The 20,611-nt window shown below is 37.3% G+C and overlaps 1 protein-coding gene across 1 annotated transcript; it reads right to left on the bottom strand.

Moving 5' to 3' along the window:
• Positions 1-1,791: 1,791 nt before the first annotated feature.
• On the bottom strand, positions 1,792-20,431 carry IntS4 (integrator complex subunit 4). Its single transcript, XM_085951531.1, has 15 exons — positions 20,226-20,431; positions 19,567-20,145; positions 18,941-19,116; positions 18,468-18,660; positions 17,336-17,519; positions 16,253-16,458; positions 12,801-12,923; positions 12,053-12,188; positions 11,203-11,340; positions 10,827-11,013; positions 7,992-8,174; positions 7,249-7,430; positions 6,183-6,325; positions 3,067-3,289; positions 1,792-2,069 (listed from the first exon to the last, which is right to left on the bottom strand). The coding sequence occupies exons 1-15, from the start codon at positions 20,277-20,279 to the stop codon at positions 1,858-1,860; spliced, it is 2,919 nt and encodes a 972-aa protein (XP_085807657.1). The 5' UTR covers positions 20,280-20,431; the 3' UTR covers positions 1,792-1,857.
• Between the last annotated feature and the right edge of the window lie 180 nt (positions 20,432-20,611).

Genomic DNA, 20,611 nt, shown 5'->3' with positions numbered 1-20,611 from the left:
TCCTTGTTTTAAATGGTAGACATTCAGCTGACATGTCAAAAAATATGCGTGAAATATTTAACAGTAAGAATATATGAATAAATACTGCACAGATCACGCAAGACTCAATGGGTGGAATAAACGGTAACCGGACAAAACAGAACACCCAGGGGAAAAATGAAACATTAATTTAGGTTAGGTTAGGTCATTATTTCGTTATACCTAGTCACCCAATCATCTTGAACATATTATATTGATAAAGATGAGATATCCTAAGCTTGGCGCCAACACTTATATAATTTGATTTAAGATTCGTATCATTGAATCTGAATCAAACAAACCAAACTAAACCATAGACAATATATGACAGATTGTATGAGTTGAAAGTAGACCGGAAATGGTTTGAGATTTAACGTTTGGTTCAGTGTATCATTGAAAATCAAACCGTTCTCGGACCATCAGAAATGGTTTGACATGAAACGTCAAACCGATTCGGACGTTCCATAGACTAATGGCAATCTATCAGTGTTGATAAGCATTATTCGGCATTTATATAACGTGAGATGTTCATATTAATATTTTAGGGATTTACACCATAGGAGTTCACTTGAATTATGTATATTATTATAGATTAATAATCAATACCTATTATTCATAACTAACCATACGCGAACAAGAAGCCACTTTTAGTCTTATTATCTCAAAATCCAGCCATATTTTCTAAGGCAAAGAGTTCGATTTAATATCATTACCTACCTATAATTATTAAATGTCAGACCATGATTTTATTTAGTTTGTAACGGAGATTCTAAACTACAAACTGTTAAATCAACCCGGAATGATTAGGTTTTATATTAAATTCAATTTAATAATAATTTATGTTCGATTGTCGTCTAAGTCACAATATCATACTCTCGACATGAATACAAACAAGTGGGCAATTATGAAAAGTTTTAGGCAAAAGTAATTGTTAAAAACTTTTGTCATACCTATAAATCTTAATAAATGAGCTAAATAGCTACCCATTCATGAAGCATTATTTATATTTTGTACATTTAAAATAAATGAATACGACAGTTTGTTAAATTTGTGTTAAGCGCGTTGACACGGTCCAAGTACACTTGGACCGAGTGCCATCCAAGTGCACTCGTATGAGACATCTTCATACTAATTATTCCTATCCAAGCTACTTGGACCGCGTCCTACTCATCCAAGTTAACTTGGATAGGAATATTTAGTATGAAGCTGTCACTTGGATGGCACTCGATCCAAGTGTACTTGGATCGTATTTGGACCGTGTCAACGCGGCTTTATTGTAGACGACGATACGTTAGAATTATATAACTAGTTGACGTTTCAATAAATGTATTTCTGTTTTAAAGACTAATGTTATTGAAATAATTTTAAGTACTGGCAACACTAATTAGTCGTCAGAAAAGCGTTTACGTTGACATTTACCAAACGGTCCCATTTCGTTTGTTTGATTCAGGTTGAATGATAACAGATCATTATTATGGCGTATTGAAAATCTGTGCTTTTAAAAATCTATCAACATATTAGAGATAGGACATTTTCAATATTAAATTTATATTTTTCCTGAAAGGTCAAAGTTATATTTATTGTTGTTCTGTTTTGTCATGGAACCGGAATAAACATACCATTTATTTTGGATATAATCATAATTTGGAACAGTTGTAGCAGGTTGGAATAAAAATGCCGAAGAGAGGGAGTCTTCGGTTATCCGTAAACCCTACAAATGTCTGTAAAGATAAATCTTGCAGTGGATAATAATATAATGAAAAATAATTGAGGTAATTTAAATATTATTTATTATTCTTTTTATTAGTGTTGCTATGGTAATATTACGTAGTTACAAATCTAAATTCCCCGCTTGATAGCCAACGGGGCGATGTTGACCTTGACGGGTTTGCCGAGGTCAATCAATGACGCTTCCTTCCGCCCCATTCCTACCTGATCGGGCACGGCCAGGCAGAGAGAGATCTCGATGGGGCACGCCTCTGTCCATACTTGATGCGACACCAGGACTTTGGTTAGCAGGCGGAGATTCGAGCCCTCTTCAGGCGAGACATCTGAAAAAAAAGTGAAGATTTATTAATTGTGTCAGTATTCACTTGGCATAATTTTTCAACATAGTGGAACCTGTTAAATATTATTGTGTAGCATTCATTATAGCTATTCAAGTTAGGTAAGTCACAGGCAAAAATAGAAATTCCAAACAATCTTAAGGCCATGCATTAGTTGAGGCACGGTCTAAAAAGATCGTCGCTAGGCGATGCGCGGATTGCGGGTGGCGGGTGAAAATGACGCCTGTCAAACGAAATATTAATTGTCATATAAATCCAACATACGTCCATTTTATGTTCTGTTTATTGTTCTATTAGTAACAATAATAATATATTCATTGACATGTTTTCTTTTTAAAGTAAATGAGTAACGTTTTTACACGATTTTAGAATTAATTGACCCGTCGCCATCACGCAGCAAAGTGACGTGTTCCTGGGTCAACTTTCTCTCAGTGAATGGCAGCGAGTCCAAAATTTCGTCGCCCGTACAGTTGAAAATTATTTGGCGTTTCACTGATGCGTCACCTTAATGCAATGCGCTCAGACACGATCATAGTGATGGATCCCTGGTCAAAAAGTCGCCATCACGCAAAGATATAACGATGATAATGAATAAAGTGATCATAATGAAATGACATTCCAGGTTAAGAATTATCCTTTCAATCAGGGAACAAAAATAACTTGATAACCTTTCAGTGTAGAAAAAGGTATAATTCTATTAGTTCTAATTCTATAGTGTGGAGAAATATGGAATAAACATATAACGCAAATGTCATAAACAAAAATTAAAGTGAATGTTTCAGTCTATCGAAACTAACTCTCGCATTTCTATCTTATTTATTAATTGTTCTGTGCTTTCAAACAATGTAAACGTACCCAATATTTCTTTATATTCTTAGTGCCGATATAAAATCACTGTTTTTTTATCTGATGCGCAATGACATGTTCACTTTTGTGCATTAAATCACGTCTGTGTATGATTTCATCAAAAAATGCTACTTACTGTCATCGGCCCCGTGATACAGTTTTCTCAAGTCGCCAGCTCGTGGCACTGCTACTCTCGCGTGCTGATCAGGATATTTCACTCGCAGACGTAACGCTCCGGCATCACGCGCGTGTAAGATTTCTGCCTCCAGAGGTATTGCCGCGACTAAGCCCGCTGTGAATTTTATCGCCATGTCAGTGTCACCGGTCGGCTCAAGTATACAGGCACTGCACATTCGAATCTGAAATTTTCAAAAATACTTGGTAACAAAATCCATTTCTTTGAAATAGTTTGGATACGAACTTTGTGTATTTTTATTCGGAAGATCAATACATGGCAATAATATTTGAAAATTCGAGCATATGGCCACTGCGGCTGTTCATGACGAAGCGCATTCTGGACGTCCAGTCCCGATTTTGGGCTACATTTTCGAGCACTGCTGGTTGCATATCATAAATAACGCAAACAGTACAGTAAAACCTCGTTAGTAAGAACACTGATAATTCGAAATTCGCCGTAATTCGAAATTTTCCCGAAAAAAAAGTCCCTTAAACATTATTTTCATATAAAACCATACCTTTAATTCGAATTTCGTAATTCGAAATGATAATATAAAAATATTCTATAAATCGTAATAAAGTACACTATTTCATGAGCTAGTCATTGAAAATTGTGACAGACTAAAACATTATTATATTATATATATTAATTAAAACATCAAAAATTACTTGTTTTATGATGGTAAAAAAATAATCCTGATATTTTATGACCCAATTCGTTAAGCGTCAATTACATTGAGGTTCTTTACGAGCTGTTTGTTGGCAAATTTATAATCTGCCTGTAAAGTCGCCCAGTGTAATCATCGAACAAGCTAACAAGCAGGTTTTAAACACTACCGAGAAAAGTTGAAAGCCGGTCAACTTTACACGCCGGCGTGTGGGCCTACTCCGTCTGCGCAGTAGCAACATCCCGGTAAAAAAACGAACTACGTTCTGTCAAAATAGTCGCTGGCTTGTGGCTTCTTAACGAATGGAAAGTTTTGTGTGTAATCATCAAATCGCAGTAGCTGAATCGCTCAATGTAATTGACGCTTTAGGCACATCGATGATCAGAAACGAAATTAATGAAAATCAAAAAAAAAAAATTTTTTTAAATTTTTAATATTTTTCCCCCACACATTTCGTAATACTGAATTTTTTTTCGATTTTTGGTCCCATGGAATTCGTATTAACGAGGTTTTCCTGTATTGGCTTTCAAGGCGTCAATTGTTACTGGTTTATCAGCATAATCCAGTGACTTTTTGTAGCCCCACAGAAAATAATCAAGAGATGTCAAATCGCTCGACCTTGGAGGTCTTATCGGCAAATTTTGATTTCTATAAGTTGTTGAATACATTTGCCTTATGACACGTAGCACCATCCTGTTGAAACCACATCTCGGATTAATGTCATCCATACTTTCAAAAAAAAAAAAAAAAATCATTTCTCCAGCCTCATTTATGAAGAAATAAGGTTCGATGATGCCGCTTACGTGTAAAGTTTACACTGATTTTCAAAGTAAATTTGGATGATTTGGTAGCATTGTTCAAGCGTGACTCTATTCACGATAATTTGCTGATACTAAAGGGTGTTTTTTTTAGAGGTATAGAACTTTGAAATGGAATAAAACAAAGATGACTTTTTATATTGACATGAAATTTATTTTATTCGAAAGATGCTCTTCTGGCATTATAATTTAAATATGACTTCTGGCATATGACCGCCACGGCTGGCTCGGACGTAGTCTAATCTGGAGGTCCAATTTTCGATGACTTTTTCCAACATTTGTGGCCGTATATCGGCAATAACGCGGCGAATGTTGTCCTCCAAGTGGTCAATCGTTTCGGGCTTATCGACGTAGACTAGCGATTTTACATATCCCCACAGAAAATAGTCAAGCGGCGTTAAATCGCACGATCTTGGAGGCCAATTCACGGGTCCGAAACGTGAAACTATGCGGTTACCAAACGTTTCCTTCAATAAATCAATTGTGGCACGAGCTGTGTGACATGTTGCGCCGTCTTGTTGAAACCACAGCTCCTGCACATCATGGTTGTTCAATTGATGTACGAAAAAGTCAGTAATCATGGCTCTATAGCGGTCACCATTGACTGTAACGTTCTGGCCAGCATCGTTTTTAAAGAAGTACGGACTAATTATTCCACCAGCCCATAAAGCACACCAAACAGTCAATTTTTCTGGATGTAACGGTGTCTCAACATACACTTGAGGATTATCATCACTCCAAATACGGCACTTTTGTTTATTGACGTATCCATTCAACCAAAAGTGAGCTTCATCGCTAAACAAAATTCGCTTATGAAAATCGGGATCAACGGCAATCTTGTTTTAAAATAAATTTTCACAATTTGGAAGCGTTGTTCAGGCGTCAGTCTATCCATGTTGAAATGCCAAACCAAACTAAACATAAATCACTTAACAGCTGACAAAATGGCCGCCAATTAAAAAAGTGCTGCCAGCTTAAAGTTCTATACCTCTAAAAAAAACACCCGTTAATACTGATCGTAAATGTCATACAGTGAGCGCATTATCACAGTATGGTTTGACAGTTAACCCTTTCATAAATTGTATACATATAAGCAAAAATAACACCATTTATATCCTCCGCAAGTGTCTCCATGTTAATAAACAGCAAAGAGCTTCTCAAGCCAGTCCGACCCTCATTTGGGCCGGTCGGCCATTGTGGCTTGACATCTATAAGGAAAAGTTTGCGGCATTTTACAGAGAGCAAAAAGGCCTTTTTTTATCAAGGATTGACCATAATCGAGCTCACTATAGTGCATGCCAACCAAGGCCATGGGAATTTTCTCCTGGGACAACTTTCAAGGGCCTTACGTTTGTTACGCCAGTATAACAGGTGTGAAGATGTGGTGGATGGTGGGAGGTAAAACCAAGTTTAGCGTATATTTTAACAATTTAAGTAATTGACTGAGTGAATCTAATAATGTGTTCAAATGCGGGTGATAATGGAGCTCTGCAATGTGAAATGACTTGTCTCTAATATGTTTGTAGTATTTTCTTCAGTTTTTTGGATGGTTTTTTCTAAGTCTCTGTGTTAAAAACAGTATAACTCACATTAACGTTAGGCCTTGGAATGTGCGAAGGGGGGACACTTTGTAGCAACGGAAGCAGGCATCTGGCCACAGGACCTGGCTTTGGTTCCACCAGAAGTGAGATCTGTTGGAACACACCGATCGTGAACTGATCTGGGTTCAAACCTGCAAATAAAATAAACACTATGTTCAGCACCCAGAACTAGAAATGTGTGGGCTCGTTGAACACGTTTGATCGTATTACCGTCATACTGGAAAAATTTTTGATCATCAATTCATATTAAACCATTTCTTTAATTCCAACAAATAATTCACAAGATTTGAGAATGTAACATTCTATATTATATTGAACATACAAATTATATATCCATGGGGTCTTATAAGTCTCGAAATCATGTTATGGAGTAGACTGCGGCAAGTTTAACGTGAAGTGTGGCCGTTTTGAGAACTAGAATACTGACAATTTTTTCGCAGCGCCACGACGGCGGCCATGGCACTTCAACTTATAATTTTTACACTTTAATTGCAATTTGAAGTTTGACATGCCCTCTAAAATAAGGCATATGTAATACTAATTTCTTTCTGCTTTATTGCGCCGGCTAGACAGCAGCGACTTGCCTGCGCGGTATAGACTTTTACAGTGCTTTTTGGTTTGCGCGAGCTTCAGTTTTCCCATCCATACACACGGGCTTCCCGATACAAACCGGTTTGTATAGGTAAGCTTGTCGTAAAGCATGAGCGTCTAGCCGGCGCTTAAGTGCATGTTCCATATATCGAACGACCTTGATTTTTTTTTCTAACATACATATTTATATACAACTCTAAATACCTAAATTACCGACATACCAACTTTTGGCAGCAACCCCACAATATATCAATTCATGAAATTTTTATTTAATTTAAAAAAAAAAACAGTCTGTCTAGAAAATAAAAACGTATTTACCTTATACCTTGTAATCCTTTTATATCGAGACACATTTTTAATTTCTAAAAAAATCCAAATATTACACTAAATACTGAGACTTGACGGCGGTGTATAAAATTCAATAAATGCCTGAATCTTTCATCAGGATATAAAGTTTCTATACCGTATTCTGAGAGGAATTTATCCAAGTCTTCGATCTCTTGCATGAGAGCGTGGCACGGTGCAAGCGCCGATTGATTACTTCCTCGCACAATATACACCAACTGCAAGGCCAGAGCTCGGAGACTCAACTGTTTCACGGCTGAAATGTCTTCATTGGCACACCCAACGAAAAGGTGCTGTAGTCTGGAAATATGAAAGAGAAATGCATGATAATTACAGAGATACTGGAGCTGAGAGCCACAAAGGAAGTGGTGCACACCGGTGTAGGGTGTGAGTGCTATTTTTAGTTACCACATATCAAAATATTGCCAGTTTCCAACTTACTATGTACAAATCAAAAACAGACATTTTTCATTAGAAGAATTGATTTTTCCATGCACATATTGTACATCAAATAAAAGTAACTGCATTATTGCATTTAATTATTTAAATTTGTAAAACCTACAGTCAAATACTGTCATTTTATATTTAAATAGCGTGGCTTGAACAAACAAAAGAGTTCACAAAACTTATTCCCATGGCCCCCATGGAGGGGGCTAAAAAAATTCTTGAAAAAAAGTTGATCAGCGGAATTTGAAGTACCTCAGTTTAAACGTAAATATAAGAAATAATTTGCATGAATCATAGACAGATCGATAGCTCGGATCCAAACCACTCGAAACCTGAAAAAATTAATATTAGTACATATGATGTGAAACCAATGTTACATAGTTAATTAAGAAAACTCATGAAGTGCTTACTTACTTAAGGCAATTATTGAGCAATGTGGCAATACAGTTCTTGATAATCAGACCCTGCGGAGAAGCTAGTGCTGTTGGATTGTTCCACAGTTTGTTCGATAAAACGGAAGTCAGGAGTAACTCGCATCCCATGTAAAGCGCCGTGAAGTTCGCCGCACCGCTCACAGACGGCTCGATCTCTGCTAGCCTGATGATAAAAAAATATCATTGACGAGTTTGACAATAAAAAGAGGCAGCAATAATAAATCTTTGTATTAAAATACTTGATGGTAGTTCTTGTTTTCATTACGGTAGATGTGTTAGTCAGAGCAAAATTAACATGTATTGTGAGAATGATATGGAGTTCTGGAAATTACATATTTGTAAATTTCGCAATCCCCTGCTGGATGAAGACCTGTTCTTCCCTGCCATTTAATTCCACCAAACCTTAACCATGATGTCAGTACAGCATACATTGGGGTGGCCTTTCGGTTGTCTTTTAGACATATCTCTTGGATACCATTGGATTATCGCATTCGTCCAGCGGCATGTGTCTGATCCATCTCCAGTTAAGGGTTTTGGCAAACTTAATCATACTCTCGTTTGATCCTCTCTCTGTCTGCACGTGATGCTTAACATACACTTCTCCATAACACATTGTACGACTCATAATTTCTGGATTTTTATTACTAAGAGACAAAGTTTTGCATTGTTTAAACACCCATTTTAAAGGCTTGGGGCACAATTGGAGATCACTCTTTAAAATGATATTTAGACGTCTGAACACAGTTAGAGGACAGAAGAACACAATTAGTCATGCATACCACCTATAAACACTTTGTTTTCCGAGATAGATGTAGTTATAGACTCGATCGAGCTGGACGCCATTGATTTCAATTATTGTCCTCAGGTCAACCTAGTGGTTTATCATGACTTGTCTGTAAATATTACGTTGAAACTATCTTTGTGTCGTGCTAAATAAGTTTTCTTACAAATAACGCATAATACGAGGGTGGGTCAATAATTCCTTAGAAAAAAGCATTAAAACAGTTTTTATTTTTGTATTTTTTTTTTATTTCTCAACATAATCTCCTTGGAGCTCAATACACTTGGTTAGACGTTTCTCAATATTTTTTAAACCGTCAGAAAAATAAGTTTTCGGAAGGTCCTCAAAATAAGCATTTGTCCGATCGATGACTTCTTCATTTGAAAAAAAACGTTGTCCACTTAGCCATTTTTTTAAGTTTGGGAAAAGGAAAAAGTCACTGGGGGCTAAATCTGGCGAATACGGTGGGTGGTCGACCAATTCGAACTTCAATTCTTCAATTTTAGCCATTGATCGTAAACATGTGTGAACACGGGCATTGTCCTGATGAAAGAGGATTTTTTTCCTGTTTAAATGAGGCCGTTTTTCTTCAATTTTGTTTTTTAGCTGGTCCAATAAAGATGTATAATAATTCCCTGTTATTTTTTTTCTTTTTCCAAATAGTCAACGAAAATAATTTCACGTGCATCCCAAAATACAGTAGCCATAACCTTACCAGCTGATTTTACGGTTTTCGCCTTCTTTGGACATGGTTTGCCTTCGCAATCCACTGCTTTGACTGTTCTTTCGTCTCGGGAGTATAGTGGTGTATCCATGTTTCATCTACAGTCACAAAGCGACGAAAAAATTCATCCGGATTGCGTTGCATGAGCGACAACAGGGCTTTAGAGGCCACCACCCTATTGCGTTTATTGTCGACTGTGAGCAAACGCGGCACCCATCTTGCAGAAATATTTTTCATGCCCAATTTGTCATGTAAAATAGAAATGACGCTACCTTTTGAGATCCCTGTAACCTCAATTATCTCACTCAACTTTAATCTTCGGTCACTTAACACCATATCGTGGATTTTATTGATCATTTCTGGTGTAGTCACCTCTACAGGACGTCCTGAGCGTGGTTCATCCTTTGTTGATGTACGACCACGTTTAAATTCATTTAACCAGTTATAAATAGTTGCAAGTGAAGGAGCAGATATGCCGTGAACTAAATCCAACTCATTTTTTATTTCCTTTGCTGTTAACCCTTTTATATTAAAATGTTTAATAACAGCTCTAAACTCAATTTTCTCCATTTTCCATTTTTCCATTTTCCACAAGCAAATTTTTTTTTTAAATGTACGAGAAACACACAACAACCCGACCAATCTGATTGAAACTTCGCAGCATACTGAATCGGTAGTGCCGCTGCATGAAAACAAACCGCTTACAGTACTAGTCGCGCCACCTGTCGGCTTTTCTAAGGACTTAGTGACCCACCCTCGTATAATGATAATTACGAATAAAAAGTAAAGTGTTTTTGTATATCTAATCTGCCTTCACAAGTGAAATGGCAACCCGAAAGTTAGCCCAGAAGAAAAGAATTTGCATGAAAAGCACGTAGCATTCATATTATTCTTTCAATGTGTATTCGATAAATGATTACTATTGGTTGGTGTTGCTGAATTATTATTACACTCTCTAGATAATATTTAGTGGCCTTCCATGACGCCGGAATCCGGTTGGCTTGCTAGGCAAGCAGGTTGAGATTCTTTCGAGGGGTCCGCTGCACGTGGCCGAGCCAGGTCCAACGTCGCCTCTTCACTCTCGGCGTGATGAGAGGCTGCACAGTTCACTCTCTTATCCACCGCACACACAGTATCCATTGCAAACATCTGTTCTCGAAGCTCAATATACCGTTGCTCTGATCCTTTGTAAGGTGCCATCATTCGATACCACAAAACATCACTGTCAGAATGCAAGTGTCGAATAGGCGTCATCGTATTCAACATTTTTATTATGTATATACTATAACACCTAAAATTTATAATTTTACCTGTTAAGTTGTTTCTGAGCGGCAGCCAGTAGAGTGGCGCGAACCCGAATGGATGTTCCAGCGTTGTCAACATTGGCCATGATGGTGTCCAGGAGGTTGCGGGTATTCGAAGCAATGTGCGGCTGTCCTTTTATGAGGTGGGTAGTCTCCGAGTACAGACCTGCCGCTGCTGATGTCAATGTGTCACCTGAAATTATGAATAAGTCTTCATGTCAAATTGTACCATAAAATGACAACATCGCGTCTCACTTACTCTTGAAGAATGAGATTGACGAGACAGTCAGCACTTGTAAGTGTAAACAGTTATCGTGATAGTTTAAAATACACACTATTGGTGCTAGTAAATATATGCACGTGTACAGGCGCTATTACTCACCGATTGGTAATGGTGGTACCAGATGCGGCATGGTATCCCTCAGGTATGAATAATGCTTAGTGGTGTGCTCTTCAAACAATTGCAGCATGGCGCTACAGTGTTGGGCGGCATTCAAAACGAGGATCAGCACACAAATATCTGTCCAGAAAATGTTAAGGTAAATTCCAAAATATTGTGATATTTCCTCACACGATTGATGATAGTCAAAATAGACCAAATGTTTATCGCGTGTAACCTACTTATTTTCAATTGTTTTCTACTAGGTAATTTTTTTCCATGAGGGCACTATATATCAATATATAACAGAAATCCCCAGCCTTGAGAAAATCACATAGAGATATCATTGTAACCTCACTGGGAATCAAACACAAAATGTATAGAACCCCCCGATAAGAGAAACCACTCTTGCGCATTGGACTACGACGGTTACCAAAACGTCACAGTCTGCCTGTTGGACGGAGACATTGATGATATCTATAGCACAAACCAGATTAATAAGATAGAAACATACATCTATTATGCGGCTATTTTTTATGTTCAGTGTGATTACTTACTCGAGAACGGTTTTACACAAATTTTACATGATTTTTAACTAAATTTTAACTAATAATGCCAAAGCTGCTTATCTATCCATCGCGATAGATTGTCTTTTTATATGTCCTGCAAATTATCAAATAAATTTCATAACAGTAATGTGAAGTTATCTGCAAATGAACGTGTAATGCAAAGTCAATTGTAGCTAATTTCATATGTGTACCAATGGTCCTTTTTTCAATTAAGACTTTATCTCTATAGAAGGAGGCTTTCAACATTTTTGGGAAGAAAAATAAAATATATTTTATTAGGATACATGCAGGGTCTTCCACGTCCGGCTGCGGCATATCAAAGAAGGGGTGTATGCTGAGAAGCTGTGGCACGAGGGGCAGCGTCAGCTCAGGGTGGGATGCTCCGATTTTCTGGAGACAGCAGTATGTCGACTTCTTGTCCTGGATAACCGATAATGATTTTTTTAAATCATATAAGTGTTTATTATTTAAATGAAAACACAAGAATTAACACATCAGCGAGGCTATTCTAACATATCACTAAACACCCAAAAAGTGATCACGATCATAAATCCTTTGAGAACAAGCATTGTCACCAGAATCCGTGACATACGAATCGATCACGGAAATATTATTGAATTACTTTTCTATACATTTTTCACAAGTCATCAGCATATTGATTCATGCTTACTCAGTGAGAAACGCCAATGATGAAAAATAAGATTGTCTATTACATGCATTTCACACGAATCTAGTTACGAGTTACAAATAAGAATTTTACATCAAATAATATAAATTATTATATTATAGATTTCCCAGGCCAGCAGCCAATACTTCATTTGGATGACTGAAATTGGTGGGATATTCAGTGTCAGCAGTATTCAATCATCTTAGTCTATTACTCCATATCAATCACTCTGTATCGTGGCATCAAAGGCTGAATATCTCACTCCGATTTTCATTTGTATTTTACATAATTGCTATTGACAATAAAATTACTCTTGAAGTCTGCTACTGTTAAACGGAAATTAAAAATAAGTGTAGTGTGCAAACCTGTGGGTATTTCTTGAGGTTGTCCAAAATCTTGTCGACGCACATTCCGAGGCATACTTTGGAAGCCAGGGTGCAGGATGCCAGCATTCGATGAAGACCTTCACGGACATCCATTGAGTAGTCCTGTCAAACAAAATCAGATCAGTAAATGTAATGTGATAACGTTGCAACTCGGAAAGGTTAAAATCTTTGGTCTAATTATTTGGCAGCAGCGGCAAAGTGTGGAGGTAGGCTGTTAAGATCCGACATAAATAGTACACACTGAACTTTGTCAGTCTTACTTATTTATTTTCATTGAACTAAGAATACAAATTGTAGATTGTTTTTCTTAATTTGTAAAATTCAATAATTAAACCAGCGATTTCCAAACTGGGAGGCGCGGAGTGTTGCAAAGGGAAGCGTGAAAAGTTTAACACAATTAATGTAGCCACAGATTTGCAGTCTGCAAAAGCATAGTTTATAAAACGGCCGCTATAAAAGATTGTTTGCAAACCTGTCTGAAGATAATATGGAGACTAATTTTATTATACCTCACTTCTATACTATTGTGAAGCGCACTGGCTATCTCGTGAAAAAATGAAATCATAATATTAAAATTTGAGGCAAATTACACGAATTAACATGATAATTTTGTTGTTAAACTTATCTATTTGGTTGGAATTTTTAATAAATTGAGTGAATAAATCAATGCAAGGACCACTAATGCATTCACTAATATAAAAAGGACAAAGTGAAGGCATTCATAAAAAATTAAAGCTTTGGAAATAAAAATTACCAAAAAAATAAGTTTGCCATGTTTTCACTATTAAGTGATTTCTGCGCCAGATATATTGAAGCAAACAAAAATCTATTCACTGAGTTCTTGGATAGTTTGCTAATTAATGCACTTTTCACATTATTATATTAATAGTAAAAAAAAGGCGCGCTACTTTGTTTCAGGGCTATTAAATATTTTAAATATGTGGTTCTGTACCGATATGCATCAAATACCGATCCCATTTAGTGGAAAAAGAGCACTTTGTGCTAATAAACAAGCACATTCATTCGCATGAAAAACAAATTAATTTAAAAATGAATATGATATAAGAATATATAACCTTGTATATTTTTATATATTTTTTTTTCATTTTTGTATTGGTGCATTTTTTGATATTTTAAAAGGTGTCTGTATTATTAATGAAATAAATGAGGGGGAGGCGCATAGAATAGATTTTTTTAAAAGGGAGGCATAGTGACATAAAGTTTGGAAACCACCGAATTGAACCCTGCCTAAGTCAACCTATAATAGTGGAGGTAGGCTATAGGAGATCCGACAATAATAGCACACGCTTTGTCAGTCATACTTGTTTTCATTGAACATAGGGGCCTTTCATCCAATATTTTCGAATGCGATTTTACGCCAGATGGCGTGCAAAACGTATAATTCCGTTCATGGAAATTTTGTACATAAGCATCTCGCCGAACTCGAACACCTAATGCCCCTCTATCATAAGTTTAGCGAACCGATTGCTAAATTCGGCAGAGTCGATTTTTGACAGATTGCAACTGACAGCCCGCGTTTGTTGATAATTGTCATACCTAGGTACTTGTTTTCTTCCGTATTTCATTATGATTCAGTGAATTATTTTGATTATTGTCTAATGGTATTATCTATTTTACAATTGATCCTATAATTGGTGCTTCATTTTATTCAATCATGAATGCTTTATTTGTAGGTACTAAACATTGCTTTCGTAGATGAAGCTAATTTACAATGCGGCAAATTTCGTAAAAGCGGCGACGCTTTCGAATTTAAGAGTCTCATTAGTAAATACACATCAGATGCAGATTCATGAAAATCAAATAAATATAATATAATATTTTTAACAACTCAATTCACATGATTATGCTGGAATCGATTTATGCATAATAATTATATGGTAGGTAGGTATACTATCACGATAACCATTTACTTTCATTTGTTTATATTGTAATGATTATATTTATTCAATAACGTTTATTCGGCATTTGGATTATCCGGCCATAATGTAGTATTAATCGAAAAATATAAGAAATAATGAGTATGTAAATGGCGTAGCAATTTTAACATCTTTCATTTTCAATATTGGCATTGTATTACTACTAGAGGTATCTCACGGCAAAATGCAAAAATTATGACCTGTGTCGTTTTTGTTTGACATTTAAGCGTCCATAGCAATGACATATTAAATGGACGACTCACTTCATACCCGGCGCGCACGAGAAATTGTGCATGAAAGTCATTCACAGATGTATAGGTAGATGTCACGTGGCCATTGACGTATCCGTTTCCATTATGCGATACAAGCTTCGAGAATTTATAGTAATATAAGCTTTATTGTAATGGCGTATTAGTGTCATGACTCATTGCGTTAGAAACAGATTCTCGGTTACTTACGACTTCTCGGAGATTAGACGCAAGTGTGCCCAGCGAATCACAGGCGACTGACTGTCCAATGGTTCCTGTCATTCAATTGCATATCTTAAAATGGCATTTTATAAATAATAAATAATACTAACACATGCAAAGTGATATCCCATCTTTCTTGGAGTGTTTAGTAGATTTTTTTACAATTTTTAACTAGGCACATTGGCATTTTGTAACACAATAATAACGGTGGAGTCGAAACCTGACAGTCAAAAATTTTGTATGGGCAGACCCAGCGGTGTCGCCAGACCGCTTGCAAGCAGAATGTTCATTTGAGCGTAGGATACCGATATTAAAATATGAATTTCGCCATCCGGCAGACCCGACACAAAGTGAGTGTCATTTTATTTTCTAGATGCTTCGTCCATATTAATGTCATTGGTCCATAGACATCAAACTTGTTAAAAAGTGACCATAAAGAAAGATATTCTTCTGATTTTGGTAGAATGTCTACTTGATCCAAATATGCGAGCATACCCGAACACTATGATTTGAGTGAAGCAAAACGGAACACGAAGCGATGTCTGTATACAGTTTCGCAAGCACTTCCATGAACACTCGACTAGTTAGTAAATGGTTGTAAACGGAAAGCGATGTCTGTATACAGTTTCGCAAGCACTTCCATGAACACTCGACTAGTTAGTAAATGGTTGTAAACGGAAACAGCGTAAGTTTGGAGGGTAATAAACGATTCGGTTTGGATTATTCCATGGATAGGCTATAACAATACAAATTGCAGATGGTTTTGGTTAGTTTATGAAATTCAATGAAACCCAACCTAAGCCAAACCATAATAGATATTAGATAAAAAATATTTTAAAGATCTACACACACAGCCTACCTCTACCTTTCGCCACTGTTAGGTAGTATTTATTTAAAATTTCCCTGGATAATTAATTCGGTAGTGGACTTCAGGATCTGTTCTTATTTGATACAGTGTTATTACAATGACCGATTGTTTGGAATTTCCACAAAAATGTCCGGTGACTACCATTAAGACGCTTACCTCCAAAGCTCCGAGAATAGTCTCCAACTGGTCCTCCCGGAGAACGATGTGGCTGGATATCTTGGTGAGGCTGTCGATGGCTTTCAGGCGGACGTCTTCGATCTCGTCGTTGAACATGTCCACCAGGAAGTCCAGCGATGTGATTGCAAATGTTGGATTGTTCAACGACAGCTGGCACACCGACTCCACGGCCGCCGATCTCACCTCTGGAGAAGATGTATATATTTTTTTAATTGGGTCTACAATTCGATGTTGATCTTGGCCGGCTCACGTTTCTAAACAGATTTTTTTTAATGAGAAATGGATCTTAGCTAATTGCTAAATTAACATGTGAATTTGCTGGATCTGAGAATTAAACCCAAAACCCACTACTTGATAAGCCGACAAGTTACCGAGAACCAAGATCCTATTACACCAATTGATTAGTAAATATGATCGGATTGGAAATAATATTATGTGGTTGTAAGGTTCCAGACTATACCCAGACCTTCCAGAAGTTCAGATGATTCACATAACTATTTGAACCATGGAGTTTGCAAAAACCAATTTAATCCCAACAAAAGCCAAAAGAACCACAGTCCCCACCGAGCACATATTTCATGCATACACACAACCATTCAATCTGGTACTTAAGAACAATAAGAAATATGCGGAAATATTGGGTGTATCCATCAATTAGAAATGACTGTATAGTACCTGCACGAAGTTAATGAAGTCCCTTTGGAGAGAGCACAATCCATCAAGTTGCACTATCACGATTGAACGAATATTTCACTCCGCATTTTAGATTAGTAGATAACTGTCACTCTGTATCATAGTGCCTCGGGCCAAAAATACCTACCTCTCTGTTATCGTTTATCATCGTACCTATGTAAACTGCACTTGTCAATCTGTCAAATAAACTCGCTATCTCCGCCAGCAACTATAAGTCTTCATACTTCACACATCACTCTTCCTTTCCTCACACCATCACTCACACTACTTCCAAAAAGGAAATTAAAACCAGAAAGACGGCGTACTTTGGCCACATCATGCAGCATCCTGAGAGAGATCCATTTAAAAGTAACCATATAAACATCTTACCGAGATATTCATCTTCAAGTCCATGTACAAACGCTCCTGCTGCCCCTCCAGCGATGAGTGAAAGTGGCGCTACAGTTGACTGCTGAAGGCGTTCACATGGCGCATCGGCTCCCCACCGTCTACCGTCAGCCCATTCCCCTGACGCTAGTAGCATAGCGCCCCTTTCGTGGGCGGTGTGCTTGCGCTGCATAATTGAAATAATAAAATTAAACAATGTATTTATTTTTTTAAAGACATCTGACAAAAATATGCATGAATCTACCTAAGTTAATTTATAATAAGTACATCTGGCAATAAAGCTTTAGACACTTAATGAGAACATTGAAGTTAAAGTCTCTCCACCACACCCGCCCTGTACCACCCTCGGTCTTAATTGAGAGTATCACGGGACCCGTCAATTGGTGATGTGAAGCATCTAAGAATTGGCCTGGGAGTGTCCTGGGAGAAGATGCCCAAGACTTAGATTGCTAAGCTCAAAGTGAGCTCTGACTGAGTTTACTCTAATGCAAAGTGCCAGGGAGAGAAAAAGCACATGGAAATTATTAAAAAGAAAATGAAGCTACTTGTTTATTAAATTAAAGAACGAAGCTAATCATACAGGCAGCAAAATTTATGTGAAGAGATCTTCACGCCCGTAGTAAGACGCCGCAAATTTTTTGAAAGCAAGATAATTGGCCTTAGTAGCAACCAGGTCGGACGGGCAGATGGGTCCAACAGCTGGTTGATAATAATGAAAAAACGTTTTTCAACCTTATTCATAATGAGGTACACTTAACCCCTAAACTCGTCTAGCTATTGTATATTATGCCGATCGTTGACATAGATGTGGGTTTAATGTCATGTCATTATGCTCTTTATATGTAAAACTTGGTGGCACATTAGGACATACCAGATGAAAAATACTGACATACACAAATTAAAACAATTTACAAATTGGCCCTTGTAGCGTTAATGTTTCAATAACTTTTAGCTGTATTTATCTTTTTATGAAAGAATAAAATTTGCATGAGTAGACAGGCAGACTAAACGAATGTATGGGGCACTATGACACTTTAAAGTAACTCATCATAGTTTTGTGAATACGTTGCTTGATTTACAAAAAAATTGTCTGAAACATGAGCAAGATCCTTACCCTCATATTACTCATGAGCTTCTTGTCTAGGGTCTGCTGCAGGAACTTCTGGCTGACCTTTCGCATCTCCCCCAGCAGAGAACAGGCTAACGCTCGTGTGCTCATCGACAAGTCGTTGACAGCTCCACAGATGCGGACGAACGTGTCATCCACTAACCGGAGCGTTGACTCACCGTCTGGCAGTGTTACCACACTGAAAACAAACATTAAATGTTAACATACCACCTGGAAGAGTTTGGCAATCATCAGACCAGGTATCCTTTTTTTTTGGGGTAATTTTCCAATGCCTTCACAATTTAGTTTCACAGCTGTACGATTATTACAACCGTACCTATAAATATCTAGTATCGAACCAATATAACAGAATTATGGGATACTGACATGTCCTGGAAAGACACAAGAAGACTGACGAGCGTGTAGTAAACATATGGTCTACCTAAGAAGCAGACATGAACTAAGAAGGGTGTTCTTACTTTTCTGGATATTTGTTTCCCAAAACGGCAACAATTTTCAATGCCACCTGGCGGACAGTCTCGTAATCGTCGGATAGAGCCGGACAAACTTGGTCGTAGAGGCGTGGGTCCAGGTTTATTCCGCGGTGGTGCAAAGTCAGCATTGACTGGAACGCTTCGCACCGAACTCGGGCATCCTGGAAAGACAACAAAGTTATAGTGTTATTAACCCATAGGCGACTGACTATATTTTTGTATAATAGAATACTAAATAGACTTTCAACAATCAATTATTATTAATAACTCAAAAGGTATGTGTTTCAATCATTTGATTTTTTGAACATAAATAAAAAAAGAATGCTTCAATATGACTTAAAGACAGAAAAGAAAACGAAAATATTTAAAGCGAGACAGGGAGGTTCAAAGTATGAGTGTAACCCGATCCAATTTGTACAACTGATACCAACAGGTCTATTCCAACATAAAACTAAACTCCAAAATCCATGTGTTTAGTGTGAAAGAAGACTTTTAATAGCAGTTCTGCGTTAAAATCCACCACCAAGTCATTAGGACGCCAAGCTGTCTGGAAGACCAAGCGAGACAAATGGCTGTCACTTACGGGCTCTACTAATATTTAAAATAAATACCTGAGAATGAGCGTAGTCTCCTAGAAGCTTCAGCATGGTTTCAACCTCTGCCAATCTGTTAGGATCATCATCAGCGTACACCGGATATAATTCACTGATCAACTGCAGACATCGGCACTTAACCTGGTGGCTGGTGTCTTTCAAATACTCCCTAGCAACGGCAATCAATCTCAAATGTAAGGGCTCATCGTTGGGCAATTTACTTCCAAGCTTTAATATCGTGGTAATACCTTGCGCGATAACTTTATGAGACGTTTCATTTTTTAATAGGGAGATCGTTTCTTCAATCATATGTGCGATGTCGGCGCCTTCACATTCGATTCCAATATCACAGATCAACGATAACGTTTTGACGCGCACTGCTGACTCCTCTTCGGACTGGAAGTGCTCCGAGAGCTTTTTGACGGCTTCCTCGAGGTCTGTTTCTTGAAATTGAAGCGAGTCTGACACGCGAAGTAACAACTGTAAGGCATCGTTGCTCGATTTGCATTTTTCGAGAAGGCCTATGAAGGCAGCGGCGGAGCTTCCAATCAATGGCTTCTTGACGAGGTTTAACTTCTTGGCTGGTGAATGAGAATCCTGAAACAATTAAAATTAATTTAAGTAACAATACCTGTCAAATAACATCGACTATCTGCAATGACAGAGCCGATACTAACCTGGAAGTTTTGACCGTAGTCGGCAAGTGCTCTTTTCTTTAAAAGAGCTGCCATGTTAATTTATATCGTAGTCTTTCCAATAATATGCTCAAGGCGGTGTTAATGACAGGACTGACAGCAGGCAACTGTGAAGACTTGCATTTTAGAACAATAAACGCGCATCGCAGTTTGTTTGCAAAACGTATTTTATTTTGACAGCCGTTAGCAAAGTTGCTAGTTTACGTATTGACGTATATTATCTATACGGTGAATACATAATAATAGACAACAAAAAAAAACAAATAATGTGAGATAGATTAATAATAATTTCATGAATAATGAAACTTGGCTAAGTAATTTTAAAAATAAATAAACTATATCTGGCAGTGCTTATTAATAAAAATTAT

The sequence above is a fragment of the Rhyacophila brunnea genome, unplaced genomic scaffold (genome assembly GCF_057557595.1).
Source record: "Rhyacophila brunnea isolate RB1 unplaced genomic scaffold, BYU_Rbru_1.0 scaffold_24, whole genome shotgun sequence".
Classification (NCBI taxonomy): domain Eukaryota; kingdom Metazoa; phylum Arthropoda; class Insecta; order Trichoptera; family Rhyacophilidae; genus Rhyacophila; species Rhyacophila brunnea.
This window is presented reverse-complemented; position numbering and strand designations above follow the sequence as displayed.

Coding starts and splice junctions, on each gene's coding strand:
- IntS4 (XM_085951531.1), bottom strand. CDS start 20,279: ATGGCAGCTCTTTTAAAGAAAAGAGCACTTGCCGACTACGGTCAAAAC. Junction 7,431..7,991: donor TTGCTCAATAATTGCCTTAA/GTAAGTAAGCAC, acceptor TCATATTTCCAG/ACTACAGCACCTTTTCGTTG. Junction 6,326..7,248: donor TAAATTCCTCTCAGAATACG/GTATAGAAACTT, acceptor TTTTATTTGCAG/GTTTGAACCCAGATCAGTTC.